This window comes from Erpetoichthys calabaricus, chromosome 9 (assembly GCF_900747795.2).
Source record: "Erpetoichthys calabaricus chromosome 9, fErpCal1.3, whole genome shotgun sequence".
NCBI classification, from domain to species: Eukaryota; Metazoa; Chordata; class Cladistia; order Polypteriformes; family Polypteridae; genus Erpetoichthys; species Erpetoichthys calabaricus.
Genome location: NC_041402.2, coordinates 76,008,478 through 76,025,319, shown reverse-complemented (window position 1 = coordinate 76,025,319; position 16,842 = coordinate 76,008,478). Strand labels below are relative to the sequence as shown.

Genomic DNA, 16,842 nt, shown 5'->3' with positions numbered 1-16,842 from the left:
AGTAGCGAAGTTGCGATGACTCAAAATCAATAAAAGAAGAAATGGGCTAAAAAAATGAATACATTTTCTCCCAAGGTCAGGGGTTTACATTCAACAAAAATGACAGAGGCACTAGCTCTTCCCCCAACCCCGGTGCTGTGCACGCCAGTTTCTATGAACACTCTTCAGTTCAGTTTATTTTTGTATAGCGCTCTTCACTGAGTGCAGGCTCAGGGTGTTAAAACAATGTCATATACAGTAGGTAAAAGATACTAATGAGCAAATAAGCGGAGCATCGTTTTAAAAACGAATCAATACATAAAATAAGGATCTACTTGTGTTTACTGCTCTTTTCCTTCAAACTTAACTCCATAGATAAATGTAGATTACAGTTTAAAATTTTAATTTATAAACCAAAACTAATCTCGGTATATCAAGCTTGATACTGCCTACATTACATGGGGCTTGTGCTATATCAAAAACCATATACAACGTTGCAAATTGCCTTTCTGGCACCACACGTGTAATTTTTCTACACTGTAATTTTTCATAGTTGCTTTTAAGTCATGGTATATTTGCAAGATAGGCAACTAACAGTTAAACAATATTGCGGTACAACAATCTGACACAAAGCCTATATATGGAAAATAGTGGAGGCACATATTGTAGAAGAGAAACAAGCACGTCACTATACTACGTCAGTTAATACGTCGTAAGAAAGGGAAAGTGAATCGCGTGAATTTATTTAACTGCACAGTCTTGAGGTCATTCACACGTTCGCGTACTGTTGTTCACAACTAGCAGCTCAGCCTGTCACCGAACTTCATACATCATGGCGATGGCCAGAATGGACGTTACGGAGACCTTTCACCACATTAAATTCTGCGGACATCTGCACACACAGGAGTCATTGAGCTTCGCGCAGAACTTTGATTTTCTAGGCTCTGATATTTTGATTGCAACGTATCCGAAGTCTGGTAAGTCGCTTATTTCTAAAGTACATTTCTAAAGTACAGTTATCATGGATAATTTTTACCGCGTGATATTAAAAATAATAGACCCTATCCTAAGACTGCTTGCTGTCTGTCATGGTTTGCTACAGCAACCCTTAAAAGGTGATTGCGTAAATGTACAAAGCTGTCCTCGTTGCCGGTTATATTATAGCTATGTTGTGTGCACTAGACGTCACCTAGGGCGGCAAAGTTTTTGGGGTGCTGCTTTTGCTCAACAGTCATATACGTTAATAATGCAAGAAGTCAACACGCAGATTAAATCGACCGCCGCTCGAGTCTCTCCCTGTTGTTTCAGGACCAACCCTGGACGGGACACCAGTTTATCATAAGGGAGCCTGGCACACACCGGCACACTCACGAGCTTTAGACTCGCGTTTCGCAATGTGAGATGAAAGCTCGCAGGAACATTTCGAGAAAGTATAAACTCCAAACGAATATGGTCAGGGACGGAATTTAAACCGAAACCTTTGCCTGGTAATCAAAAGTATAATGTTTTCATTGTATACTGCGACTGACGGACTATTACAGGTTAAGGTAATGGTAAGAATATTAACTCATACTAAGAGCCTGTTAAGTTTTAAGTTGTCGGCGTCTGTGCGCATCCCGGCAGCGCGCTCAGAATTGTCAACAGGACCAGATACTCCTGGTCTCCCAGTAGCGTTCGCGGCCACCACCTTTATTTATCACCGGTTAGGTCCATTTTGAGTCCGAACAATTCGTACACTTTAATAATCCTCTTTAAAAGACACTTTTTATTAATGAGGACTGGGATGCGTTAAACCACCACTGTTCTCTCTAAACAGAATACAAAAATATATATATTCGGTGATCCATTCACATATAACTCATTAATAATGATGCAATGTCTTATCTGTGATCAATTTCATCCAAAGTAATTTAATAGGATCAGTCCCACAACCGGAATTAAACATCTGTCTGCTTCAAAATCTTGAATTGTCTGGAAGCTTCAACTCTGCCAGCAGACTTTTTCAGTGTTTCTTGACTTCAGATTTACATAACTACTCTAACCCTCAGCGCTTGCGACCCCCATCTTAAATACCCCCTTTCAACAAGAGGCATCATCTACAGCAGGGGTTGTTAACATGAGGTCCGTGCACCCCTAGTAGGTCCATAGATGGGTTTCAGATGACCGTGAGGGTCAGATAAAAATTAACATTTATATTCACTATACAGCTCGGTACTGTCGATTTAGAGTAATCCATATTACTAACCGAGAATGCTAAACCGGATGATGGACGCAGGCACATCCGGCAATGGGCCGTAGCTGCAAAAAGACGTACTGCGCAGGCGCAAAAAGAGTCCGCGAGAGTACTGCGCAGGCGCAAAAAGAGTCGGCTGAGGAGCCGAGAAAGGCGGACAAAAGAGGGCGAGAGAGGCGGATGAGGGGCCGCGAGAGGCGGACAAGACCACAGAAAAAAGGAGTGAGCACAGGAAAAATGGAGAAATGAGGTGCAACGAGCACCGAAAAAAGGAAAAGGCACATAAAAAAGTAGTCAAACGCAGGCAAAGCACGAAACACATTGCACACGAAACTAGACCCAAAAAAAAAAAAAAGAGTCTCGCGCACAACAGCAAGGCACCCCACCCCCCCCCCCCCTACAGGCACCGGACAGGACACACACCAAGAGGGGGATTCAACAAGCCCATGGAACACAAAAAAAAGAACACGTCCTCCATTGGACTGGCTCCTTGTTCAGGGCTGTTTCCTGCCTTGTACCCCATGTTGCCAGGAGAAGCCCCAGCTCTTTTTGATTTTCCACTGGATTAAGTGTCCTTGTCATCACAGTACAACAGAACAGTATTAGACATATTTCTATCTAATGGATGTCACTGTTTAGGTAGACTGAAGTGTCATTTGCTAAGTTCTTATGGAAAAACAAAGATGTTTGGAAACTGAAAGAAACTTTCATGACTTGTCATGACCTAAACGTTTTGCTAAGATTGGCCAGGTGCTTGCAAGTTTCAAACATGAAGTATAGTATTTTGCTATGTGCAGATGTGACACAAGGGATGTGAGTGGCTGGCATTTATTTAACAAAGTGATTTGTCAGCAACCTGCTGCATACCCACTTCCTTGTGACTTTTAATGTCACCAAACTAGACATGCAAAGCAGACTGAGCTAGAAACAGAACTGCTTAAAGTCACTTCACTGTCCTCTTTAATTTTTAAATTGCCAGGTATTCATGAAAAATCACAAATGCGACCATGAAAGTAATTCTGTTTTAGGTAGCTTTTAACTTTGTCTTATACTGACATGGGTGGCACACTAAATAGTGTTGTCTTTTCACTGGACTTGGATTCAAGTTCATCTTCTGACCTTCAATGTGGCATTTGAATGTTCCCTCTGTTGTTCACCTGCCATTCCTGCTGGGACTCCACTTTCTACCCTAAATTTAAAGCTGTGTCTCTTAGGCTAATGGAAAACTAGTAGCCACCACAGTGTGTGTGAGTGAGTGAGTGAGCAGTCCCTTTCAGGGGTGGTCAATGCCTTGCACCCAGATGTTTTACCATGTACTTGAAAAATGTTCAGGAAATGGATGAATGAAGGAATGATTCTCACTTGCTTTCCCTTCTATTTTTTTCAAAGGTACCACATGGATGCAGCAGATTGTGTCCTTGTTGCTTAGCAATGGAAACCCACAACTGGTAGAGACCATCCCAAATTGGGCACGAGCACCCTGGCTGGAGCAGTATTACTTCAAAGATCTCTGCAGAGTCTTGCAAAGCCCAAGGATTCTTTCCACACATCTCCCTTATGAGATACTGGCACCTGCACTTCAGGGCTCTAGAACAAAGGTAAGAGGCAGACCACCACATGGCTTGGACTTCCTAGACAAACTGATTTGAATGCAGTTGTACTCCACATACTGTAGCTAGCATGGTGGCACAGGGATCTGAATTCAATTCCTAGTACAATCATTATGAACAAGAACCTAACCAGTCACCCATAACGCTATAATAAGCAAAGTGGCTTCAGGATATGGAAGACCGCAGGATGATTTGCTTGGAATGAATTTCATCTGATGCAGCCAGCATGTCTCACGTTAAGTGCCAAGTTACAGTGTTTGAATTTGTAAAGAAAAAGCAAAGTGACAGTATTGTAAAATAAACTAGTTTTAAATTTTTCATATGGTCTTTAGTGATAAGTTTACATGAACAACTTTTGCGCAGATCAAGTAGTACATGTGAGATTTTGAGTAACACACTTTTGATGTTTTTATCATTGAATGATTAGGTCAATAGAAAGTTGTACTTGGGTTACCTGGTATCTGTAGATCGGGGTGGGCAAACATCATCAGTAATGACTTGTACAGTGGGCCGCATGAAGTCTAGGTGTGCCTGTGACCCCAGGAAAGCTAACATGTGTTAGTGACACACATTAACTTTGAATATACTGGCTATATGAAATAAACCTTTTTATTAAAAGCAATGCCCAAACGTAATAAGAGAGAAATTTTAAAGCATATCAATTTCACTATAACCTTGTTCTAGTCAAGAACATGAAATTACTTGCTTCTGCACAATCTGCTAAATTAAACTGAGATCTCAACAAATAGTTAATTGAAAAGATTTGTACCTGTTCACTTTTGTACTTGGTTTTAATAATTTTTATCTTTGAAAAGACCTGCCCACAACTGAATGTGCTGTCAAATCTCGTAAAGCCTTGAAAACAAATCTTAAATTAAGTGCATTCTGTAGAGAAAAGCCAAGCAAAATGACACCTTTTATTGGCTAACTAGAAAGATTACAATATGCAAGCTTTCGAGGCAACTCAGGCCCCTTCTTCAGGCAGGATGTGCATTCTGTAGAAAGCAAGCAAAGAAACTGGTTACATTATTTTTCAGTTCGCTATTACTCTAGGGTTCATGATCGACCTTAACAGCAAAAGAAGGTAATAAAAATGGCAAAAAAATGTCTTGCGGTACCCAAAATCGTGAAAGTGAGATTTAAAGTTACATGCCTGACAAAGTCTCGACTTCTGTCTGAGCAAGGATCATGAATGGATTTTGTCTCTTGCCACTGACTCAAATCAAAGTAAAGTTTGAAGAGTGGAGAAAAAAAAAATCAGTTAACAGCACCATACCAAAACTGAAATGAGCTCTCATGAAAGTTGTAACTGTTTTTCTCTTATAAAAAAAACATCGATTGCTCAATGCCAAAATACCACTGGCAGTGCTCGTTGTCTCAGCAAACTTGTTGAAGTTCAGGAATAGTCTGTTTAAGTTTCTCCTTCTAATGTCCTTCTTTGACATTTGTAAACGTCTCTCTAAATACTGATTTGTGCACAAACCCGAGTCGTATCTGCTTTCAGGGATGCCTGCTGATAAAATAGCCCCATGTAAACTCGTATCTTTAAAAATGTGCACATAAGACAAAGGCAAACAAGCATCGAAATACATGCACACTTAGTACAGACTCTCCCTATCTGAATTGTGAAAGTTTGTGGTGTTTAATAAATTCTGAAAGATGCAACTAACTGCGCTTAAACCAGCCAACTCTAACATCATTTTGTTAAGTCCACCTCACAAGGGCCAGAATGTTACACAATTCTATCCAAGGCCTGGCTTTAGATTACAGGCAGAATTAGCATGTACCATGAACAGGGCCAGCTCAAGCACAGGTGACCCTCTCAAAGTAGCAGCACAGCTATCATTGACAATCAGTAGCAAGTCCCCTCTTGACCTGTTTTCATCAAAAACCTTCCATTCACCCATTTTTGAACCAACTTAGTCCATTTCAATTTCACAGGGCTTATTATCAAAATGGCACTTGTCTCTATTGTGCTCCTCTACAATGGAGACAAGAGCTTGGCAATTGTCAATATTACCTCTGGTGAAAGTGCACCCTGAACACACCTAAAAAGAAAGGAGACCCTCAGTTACAAGTGAAGACTTATGAAGCCATGGAGTGGCGATCTGCTGCAAGCTGCCCCACTATGTCCCACTATGAGATTTGAAGATAAACACCCCAGAAAGCAGATTATATGGTAGCTTCATTGCTCAGCAATGATTGTGATAACAGCTAAGGCCTAGTGATAGAAACCATAAGTGTGCCTCTGAGTGACTCATATTGCTTCAGTCATATATTATATACTTATATTTATAGTGGCTTATATTTAGATTCATTCGGCCTGATGTGAACTTAAAGCCCCTCAAGTATGTTGATTGGCACTGAATAATTATGATAAGCTGGTGGAGGAGTGTAGCGTAGTGTGGTCGGCATGTCATATGAAGAGACTATTACAGTTGGTTCACTTTCATATTTTCTTCTCTTTGTGTTTTTTCTTCTAGGTGATCAATGTAATAAGAAACCCAAAAGATGCTGCAGTGTCCTACTACTTTTTCCATAAAATGGCAAACTTTTTACCAGACTACAGTACCTTTGATGAGTTCCTCAACAGTTTTTTGGATGGAACAGGTGAGCAGTTGTTTATTAAGAATGCAAGTACTGAAAGTGTGCAGAGTCTATTTAAAATAAAACAATGCTGATCTGTTTAAATATTTTTGACAATCAGTCATATGACCTTCTGTCAAACTGTGCATTATTTAGACTGATGAGACCTTTGTGATTTTTGAACACAGGAAATTCAAATGTAGCTCACACTTGTGGAGTGTGAACAAGTTACAAAACAGTTCTTTGGTGCCTCTTGATTAGAAAGAATTTAGACAAGAACTATCCACTTAATTCCTCTAAAATAATATCACATTTAGTTTTGAACTTAACTAAAGTCTTACGGAATGAAGTCATAATAAAGTCACTTGCTGGGAGTATACGGCAGCTGTGTTCAAGTGCAGAGTTTCTGATAACATAGCCACTAGAAGATAAGTAGATAACGGACATGAAGGTCTTGAGCAACTGTTCAGTTCTGATGTGAAAGCAGTGAATTGCAGCAGTTGTACAATCATTTGCTGTTATTTCCTGACTCTTGAACTCACTGAAATAAAAAAGAAATGCAAGATGAGGTTGGAAAGAGGGCATGATTTGTGTCTAGATTTCTTATCTGAGTAAAGCATGGTCAGCAATGCCTTTGATGTTTCAGTGACACATACTTCACTTATTACCAGGCTGGCCTGGCATATCATGGCCCACTGTATGTTTCAGTCTCCTCACAATGTGCTGCTCAGTTCATGGCACCCCTAGAATGTGGTGTGTATGGCATGTGGCAGTCTGCTCTTTCAAATTATAAGGACAGGTATGGCCATCTGTCTGATAAAGAGATTTGTCATATTTATTTTTCTGTTATTTTTTGCATGTCCAGTGCATTATGGATCCTGGTTTGATCACGTGAAGGGCTGGGCAGGGAATGCCAAAAATCTGAACATTTTCTACATCACTTATGAGGAGTTATTTCAGGTAAGCAAGGAGTAAGACCACCATTGTACAACAGTAGGCCTATGGAAAGCTTGTCTTTGTGTTCACCTCACTTGTGATTTGATTAGTTTTATTTTCATGTGAAATGTAATAAAGATGCAGGAAATCCAGTTTAGAGTCATGGAAAGCTAACACCTATCCCAGCAGCAATGGACACAAAGCAAACACTAGACAATGGCCCATTTAGACACAGCCTTTAATATATTAGAGCCAATTGCTCTAACAAAATGCATCTGTAGGATATGGGAGGAAACTGGAGTACCCAGACATGTGTCTCCCAGACATGACAGGACGTGTATACCCAGAGCTATCTCACCCAGACATGGGAGGTAGGAGGTGCGTACTCAAAGGTATGTCGCCCGGACGTGGGAGGATGTGCCACCTCCACACATTCGGTGACCAGGTAGGGAGTGCAGCCCAGCCTCACAGAGCTTTGAGGTCACAGTGGGAAGTAGACCTGATTACCAAGAGATGATACAAAATTTACACAGAATCATACTGGTTGTCCAGTGTGTTGAGAAGAACAATACCGCTTGGTTTACCACTGGACCACCAGTTGACATTTACTAGCCAGTGACAGATAACCCTGCTTCATAAAGAAAATATGCAGCGCATGTGAGGGTGCAAAGTGCTGCCTTCAAGGGATACCTACTGATTCTTCAACTATGTTTGGGAAGTGCAAAGCCATATACTTATTTTGAGGTTTAGGAAGTTCAAAAATACTTAATTAAATGAATAAAGTTGTAAAATTATAAAATACAGATACAATTTAGGAAAGTTGGAAGGCATACTATGAAAAACTGTTCAATAAGGAAAATCCAAGGGTAATATTAAAAAATAGAGCACCAAACGAAAGATAAGTAAGGAAGAAGTCAAACAGGCATTGGAAAGAGTGGAGATTGGGAAGGCAACTGGACTAGATGGGGTTCCAGCTGAAGCATGGAAGAATCTGGAGGAGGAAGGAATAGATATGTTAATGGGATTGTTGCTAAAGATGAACTGTTAAAAGAAAATGCCAGATCAGTGAAGAAACTGTGCGATTGTGTCTAAAGTATAAGTAGATGGGAGACATCCAGGATTGTGGAAATCTTGGCTAATGTCACATACGGTGAAAATGTGGGAAAGGATAATGGATAAAAAGTCTGAGAAGAGCAATGGTGATAAAGGGAGAACAGTTTGGATTTATGCCACCTGTCGCCTTGAGACAGATTATCAAAAAATATAGAGAGGAGTAGAAAGAACTGCACTTGCTGTTTATAGATTTAGAGAAGGTACATAATGGAATTCTCTAGCAGAAAACATGGAGATGTATGAGAGAGAGAAAGGAGTACATCAAGGATCATCATTAAACCTATAACCTTTTGCTCTAGTTGTGGATGTCCTTGCTAGGAGAATAGTAGATCATGAGCCATTGTGCATGCTGTTTGACATCATGAAGTGTGGCATCACTAAGAATACTGTGGAAAGATAGCTGGAGCCATGGGGAAGAGCTATGGAGGATAGAGATCTTAAGATTAAGAAGGAAAAAGTCAGAATATCTAAAATTTGAGGGACTAGAACAAGAAGGAGAAGTTAACCTCCAGGGAGAGAGGCCTGAAAGGGCAGAAAAGATCAAATATTTCAAATTAACAACAACAAATGATAGAGAGCTACATCTAGAAATAAACCGTAGAACACAATCAGGTTGGAATAATTGGGCAAAAGATATGTTATGTGATTGAAATATCAAGACAAGTGTAAAAGGTAAAGTGCATAAGGCAGTGGTCACACCTGCATTGATGTGTGCAAAAGAAACCTGGGAAGTTAAAAAGGTGTGTGAAAGGCAACTGGATGCTTAGTAATGAGGACACTGAGCTAGTTGTGTAGGGTAACAAAGATTGCCAAGATCTGGAATAACACATTCATATTATGGTTAAAGTTGGGGCAATCTTAAAGAAAATACAGGATGGAAAGTTAAAGTGGTTTGGGCACATCATGAGAAGAGAGGTAAACAATATGGGGAGAAGAATCATGGATTAGGAGGTGACAGGATGAAGAAGAAGAGTACAACTGAAAAGATAGTGGATGGACTGCGTGAAAGGGGATGTAAGGGAGAAAGGTGAAGAAGTATACAGGAGGAGGCTGGTCCAATATAGTGACCACACATATACAGTAAGTGGAAAAAGCATTAGAAGAAGGAAGAACATCAATAATAATGGCCACAATTTCCATATAGAATTTTAAAATAAAAATAAACAAAGTAAATAAAGTGCAGTCATTCCTGATGAGAGAATAATTTATATCACATCTTTTGCTGTTTAATGCTTTATATGTATGAAATGCAGTCCGTATATTTTCATCCAGGTGGAGGTCCCCATGGTAAGAATTCCGCACAAAGATACCGGTCTCCTTAGGCACTAGCCCTCACACTCAGTTTTATCCAAGCCTTTCTATCATGACGGTGGTTTTACACCTCAGTAGTAATTCTCCTATTAATTCTTGTCAGGATTTGGGAGGCTCACTGGAAAAAATAAGCCACTTCCTGGGATGTTCACTGTTACCTGAAGAACTGAGCAGCGTGCAGAGGAACTCCACTTTTGGGAGCATGAAGGACAACAGCATGGTGAACTACACCCTTATACCCAACAACATCATGGACCACAGCAAAGGTCAATTCATGAGGCAAGGTAAATCAAACTGAAACGACGCGCTGCCTTGAACTTTACAAGATTCCAATTGCAGAGATCAGTTCACTAACCTTGTTGCACATTGCTTATTTGTTTTTTGTTTTCCAGGCAAAATTGGAGACTGGAAGCATCATTTTACCAGCAAGCAGAACACAAGATTCAATGACGTGTTTAATGTGGAAATGTCTGACTCAAAGCTCGACTTTGTCTGGGAATGATGGACCTGCTTTAACGAGAAGGATACCTTAAGGACACAATGTACAGAATTTTATATTCAATGGAGGACTTTTTTTGCAGACTTGCACACCCTGTATATAAATACTCACACACACACATATATATATATATAAATCTTTGTATATTTTTCAAATGCTTACTATAAAAAGCTATGTTCATTGGTCCTAAGTATTATTACATGAGGAAAAGAGAGTATTGGGGGTTGAATAAGCAAATGCCAATACAGGTTTGTTTAACATTTGGTGCCATGTTGCTCTGCACATTTTGACAAACTGCTTTGGGGTGGAGGAGCCCGTAAGCAGGAAACAGCAGCGGAGACGGTGAAGTCAAACCTGTCAGCGTAAAGACAGTAGCTGTGCATTAGGTTTTGCAATATCTAAAAAAAAACACAATGTGGAAGGAAATTCATGATCTCATTCATTGCTTTGGCAAATCATCATGCACATAACCCAGTAAGATGTGTCAGTTAGTATAGCGCCTTTTGTAATGCTTCAAGAGCAGCTGCGTGTAGAAATACAGTACGATAAAAAGCAACAGCTTAGCTATTACACAATATAATCAGATGTACAAACACGCATGCTAGCAGAAACAAATTGATTCACGTGCTTAATTAAATATGAAAACATAAAATAACATGTTTTGAACACTAGAGTCTGGAGCTGTGAGGCAGATAGCCACAGTGCTATGCATCTGTCCATGTATTGTATATACTATATATTATAAAATGGTCAGGTAATCTGCTTGGTACCTTTATGAATTTTTAATACAGGAGGCCAGTTTGTATATCCCACATTTGTTTCTCTGTCATTTTTCAATTATCATTTTCTCTCAAGTCTTTTTTATAATTCCCACTCTCCTGCCCTTGCTCAGATTGTAATATTACATAACATTCTCAGACCCATAATATTAAGTCAGTAAGCGTACATGCATCACAGGTAGCAAGAAGATGTCAAGAACAGAATAAATATTCAACATAGGATCAGATGGGGAGAGTCGTATTTCACTAATATGCTGGGATTCAGTGAGGAAGCAAGAGACGCACCCAGTAAGGGAGCTGCATCTGATACTAATTGTCCTGGTTTTGAGAAGGCGTTTGATAAAGCATCATGGGAAAATGTAGACTGCATGGCTTTTACTGAGGGTACTGGCCTGAGATCCTTTTGAGTGTACTTAGTCTAACTAGTTCTCCGTAGTTCATTTTAGTAGCACACTCATGTTCATGTACCCTTCCCTCTAAAAGTTTGTATGATCTATGAGGCATTTCATACGTTGTGTTTGAAGATGAATCCTTGTACTCTTGAGGCTCTTTAAGAGGTTTAATCAGAGCTCCTCTTTGCTTGTGGGTCTCTTTTCAACTTAACTTAGGTCCCATTGTTGACTCATCATGAGCTTCAAACTCACTGACTCCTTAATGGTTAAAAAGTGATCTCTATGCACCATTTTCCCACCACCTCTTCCCTCATCAGGTTTCCTCCTGTATACTGATGTGTTCAGAAGTTCCACTACTACTTCATATGGCACAGAACTCTAATGACTTTTAAGCTTCTGTTTACCTGATTCCCAGATTTCATAGCAACATCCGATTCTATCCAACAGGGGGACGTATGGTCCCTAACAAGAGGTTCGTTCGTGAGTGCAGTCTTTACTATACCACTAATATACATAAACATTTATATAATATTATATCATTCCCTAGTGTTATGGTGGTGATTCTAAAAGGAAGAAAGATTCAGTAACACTAAAGGAAGATTTTATTTTACCCTCATTTCTAATCAACTTAACACTCAAAATAAAATGATAATATGAATAATCGAAGGACAGCTTATACTTGGTGAAAGCTTTGATGCAGTGGGGGTTTCCTGCAGTCGACGCTTATCCAGTCATCGAGAGAGAGAGTGGGAAAGCATTGTGCCCATACTATTTTAACAAACAAATTGAGTTTGGCTCTGGAGGCTGCATACTCCTCTTCAGCTCAGAATCTCACTCAGCAAATCCAGAAAGCTTTAGGGATTCTCCTTTATCTCTCTTAACTTAAGCTGCACTGACATCAAGTCAGAGTGAATGGAGCCTTGAAGTATTTGCTCTATTTGGGCTCGATCCACACAACCATCAGGAATAACTCTTTTCCTAATTATGTTTGTCAATGATTGCTTCAGACACCTTAGAAAATCAGAGGGCAATTCCTGTGGATGCTACTGATGCAGAATGAAATCAAAGTATAGATCTTTACCCACCTCTGCTGTTCCAAACACACTCTCCACCACATCTAAACACTAAAGAGCTAACTTTGGGATCAGCAGTTTTGATGGCAACTCACTACTGCTCTTAGCAGGACGTCTAAGACCCTCTGGGATCCCACAATGAGCGCTTTCTTTGACCATTATACAAGCATGCAGAAGGCAATGCTTAAGCGTTTCTTTCCCCACTGTAGCTAGAATTGTTCCAGGGAACATGCAAAGGTGATTATAACAACTACAATAGCGTGAATGGTGGACTTAGTTGAGCTACTTGATATTTGTGTATTCATCAGATGTTTTGATTTGCTCTGAATCTGGAGTTCCTAAGCCTGTAATAATAGGCCACATCTCTTTTTCTTGAATACATGGGACTTCACCAGGGTTCTTGATTGAACATTGGACCCTCTTCTTTTGGATCCACTTCCTTTCCAGATTCACATACTACTACCAGTTTATGGCTGTACCTTCTTCCTCTTACTTGCTCTCATTGCAAGACCTTAACTGTTTCCAGTGTTTCTTCAGTTTGTGATACCTCAAGCCCTTTGGTGACAACTGCCAGAAGAGCGTGACATTCTTCAGTTGTCTCACTCTGGCACCACTCTGAATGTTCAGACTGAGCCTCCTTGTGCATCCTGCCTTTCTAGTAAACAGTTTGAACTTTCTCTCAAAATCTGCTTACATCTGATCTTGTTAGAAATCCAGTTCTGTGCCTGAGAACTAAGAGTATGTTATAAATTAATATCCCAGTGGTGCTTCCATTTTTATGTTGGTCCTCTTGCAAGGGATGCAAAAATTGTGTGGACAATCTACCCTCTCATGCACAAGCAACAGAATAAATGCACAAGTGTACTGACCTGATTGAAAAAGTGACTGCAATGCAGGGACGTGCTGTCAGGGGAGGCAGGTGAGGCTCTTCATGAAAAGTAGAAAAACTAACAGTGATAACATAAAATAAATGTGGCCACTGGTCTGTGCTATAAATTTCTTTTCTGTATGATTCCAATAATTTTGATAATTTTTATAGTCAAAATCGCAGAAGTGACGCATTTCCTGTTGAAATACAGGGGAAAAATGCGAGGTGCGGCAGCGATGAGCCTCACCTCATCTCGGACTGCGGTCTCCCTCACACACTGGGCTGATGCATGTAATTGGCGCGTGCCTTTTGCTGTCTCTCTGTATGTTGCCAATATAAGGTTTGCAGACACATTTATTATACACCCTGACTTTCCACAGTCTGGCTAATATCTTTAATGAATGTGACATATTTTGTCTTGCTGATTGGACATAAAACAGTAGGGAAAAGGCACAAGGTGAGGCAGACAGTACCGTGTGGCACCAAAGGGGGCAAATGTGAGCCCAACAGGTGCTTGTTGAAGCTGTTCTTTTACCCAGAGGCTCTAGGCACCAATAAGTTGGTGATATCAGAAAGTCAAGTGCACTGCGGCGGTCCATTTATTTTTATTTTTTGTTCAGACTGACTGCCAAAATGAAAGATTAAGATTTTTAAAACTAAAGGAAAATAAGGAGGACTTTTACAAGAAAGTGAAGGAGATTTTCCTGGAGAAGGATAGGTGCATGGACTTAATTTACAAATAAAGGTAAGACCATAAACGGTTTTCAATTTTACAAAAAAATGGTATCTGACTAAGAATCAGAAATCCAATATTTAACAAAATTTTGACATTAAATAAAATATTCTTTTGTTTTTCTTTTGTTGAACAGTCTGTATTAAAGCATCAGAATTAAAAACTTTTAAAACAACTAAATATTTCAATTATGGTCAAAATTGAAATCCGTTTTTTTTGTACACCACTCAATACTTTCATTTGTATTGAATGAGTATGAATTGTGGAATTGCAATGACAAATTTAGAACACATGGAGAGTGCAGAGCAAATGCGCTCTCTCCACTCCCTCTTGCCGCTATACATGTAACATTCTTTCTTGGCCAAATATGAATATTACCTAGGTGTGTCTAAAGAATGCTGATGAGATATTAATCATAACCAGTAGTCAATGTGCATGCTACCAAATGAATAGTAAATAAGCTACTCTTTTGGGTTCATATACAGTGGAACCTCGGTTTACGACCATAATTCGTTCCACAACTCTGGTCGTAAACCGAGTTGGTCGTGAACCGAAGCAATTTCTTCCATAGGATTGTATGTAAATACAATTAATCCGTTCCAGACCGTAGAAACTGTATGTAAATATATACATTTTTTCAGTTTTTAAGCACAAATATAGTTAATTATACCATAGAATGCACAGCGTAATGGTAAACTAAATGTAAAAAACATTGAATAACACTGAGAAAAACCTTTAACAACAGAGAAAACTAACACTGCAATAGTTCGCGCTATAGTGCTAGGAACCGCTCTCGCTAAAAACACTTTTTTTAATGAGTTTTAAGCACAGGGGAAAAAAGGAACATTTGAAAAATCCGTAATTTAATAAACCACCAAGAAAAGTAACACTGCAACAATGCAGGCTACGAACCGATCACCGGAAACATAACTGAAAACAAAAACAAGCCTTCTCTAACTTATGCGTCCCTCAATCGCTCTGTGTGTGTGTGCGTGCGTCTCTCTTTTGCGAGCCTGGAGCGCCTGTGTGTATCTCTGTAGCGCGCTCCTGTGTGTGTGCGCGCGTCTCTCTCCTCACCCCCCCCCCCCCCCCCCCCCAGTCTGTGTGTGTGTGTGTGTGTGTGTGTGTGTGTGTGTGTGCGTGCGTCTCTCTTTTGCGAGCCTGGAGCACCTGTGTGTGTCTCTCGAGCGCGCGCCTCTCTCTCCCCGCCTGTGTGTGCGTGCGTCTCTCTGTTGCGAGCCTGGAGCGCCTGTGTGTATTGTCACGCTTGGGTCACAGATTAGCACAGAGACACAGGAGGTTGTAGAAAAAAAGGAACTTTATTCAAAGCACTGCAAACAAACATTTGTCTCTTTTCAACAGTTTAAACGTGCTCCATGACAAGTCAGAGATGACAGCTCCGCCAGGAGCACAGATTGTCTGAGAGAGAAAGAAGGAGAAGCAAGCAACCAATTTAACAAACTGAAAGAAGCCCGTGCAGGCTTTTTAAGAAGGCGGAGCACCGCACGAGAGGCATATTACGCGACAGAGCCGGCAAGAAGGGAAAGGAGGAATGTGAAGGTAGTCTGTCCATGTTTCTTAGGGGTTTCCCCAGGGGCGTCTGTATTCTCTGGGGGTGCGATCAGCTTTGCAGCTCACAGTGTGTCTGTCTAGAGCGCTCCTGTGTGTGTGCGCACACGCCTCTCTCGCGCGTGTTCCTGTGTGTGTGTGTGTGTGTCTACAGCCCTCTGTCTCTTGCGCTGCCTCTCTGTGTGTGTGTGTGTGTGTGTGTGTGTGTGTGTGCGTGCGCGTGCTCTCTCTCGCTCGCTGCACAGGAAATGCACAGGGAGAGAATGAACATCAACAAACCGAAAGGGAACCTGGCTTGTTCGTAAACCGAGTGTTTGGTCGTGAACCGAGGCAAAAGTTTGGCGAACTTTTTGGTCGTAAACCGAGTTGTACGTATACCGAGACGTTCGTAAACCGAGGTTCCACTGTATTTGTAAATCTGACTCTGAAGGAGTCCGTGCCTCATCAGCCATCAGTACATTAGAGCAGTGGACACCAGGCATACCTTTCCTACTATACAGTATCTATGATCATGTTTTGGTATTTACATGTTTCTGTTACTCATAATAACACATTTTCTTGTTGACAAAAATCATTTTTGGCTCATTTGTCTCTGAGTAAACATAGCTCTAATGAGGCTACTGGAAATCACCTCCAGTGTTTTAAAATACACACTGACCTTTCCAACAAACCACTTGACTGTGGAAAATGTGGACTAGAGCCAATATGAACAGACCTCAAGTTTTCTGTAAAGAGCTTTCATAACTTGCATTTGAACATTGCAGCCCAGTGTCTCTAAATAGATCTACACGCATACAATGTCTACATATAGTAACGCTTTCATCTGCTGTTGAGCTCAAACCACCAACATCTGGAAACAAAGGCCGGTAGTCAGTCACAGTGAGGTAGACCTTTTGGTTAGAGCTTTGTCAGTGGGGACAGACTTTGAAGGGAGGGCTAAGCAATGACACTGGACAAGTTACATCATTCAGAGATGAGTCACGAAAAAACGAGCTGGCATTACATCATTAATATTCATGCAAAACTTTGTACGTTTTTTTCCTGTATCCATGTGGCATTATCTCCACTTACTTTGGCTTGATTCCTACATCTCAAAAATATGTGTGTAGCAGTGTTACAACTTAAAGGACCCCACTTCCCAGCTGCTCCGAAGGTATTGCC

The 16,842-nt window shown here is 40.5% G+C and overlaps 1 protein-coding gene across 1 annotated transcript; it reads left to right on the top strand.

The window, feature by feature from the left end:
* Positions 1 to 728: 728 nt before the first annotated feature.
* On the top strand, positions 729 to 10,604 carry sult5a1 (sulfotransferase family 5A, member 1). The gene is made up of 6 exons (XM_028809772.2): positions 729 to 956; positions 3,602 to 3,810; positions 6,306 to 6,432; positions 7,274 to 7,368; positions 9,872 to 10,052; positions 10,161 to 10,604. Exons 1-6 carry the CDS (start codon positions 812 to 814, stop codon positions 10,268 to 10,270), a joined length of 867 nt encoding a protein of 288 aa, XP_028665605.1. The 5' UTR covers positions 729 to 811; the 3' UTR covers positions 10,271 to 10,604.
* Positions 10,605 to 16,842: the final 6,238 nt, after the last annotated feature.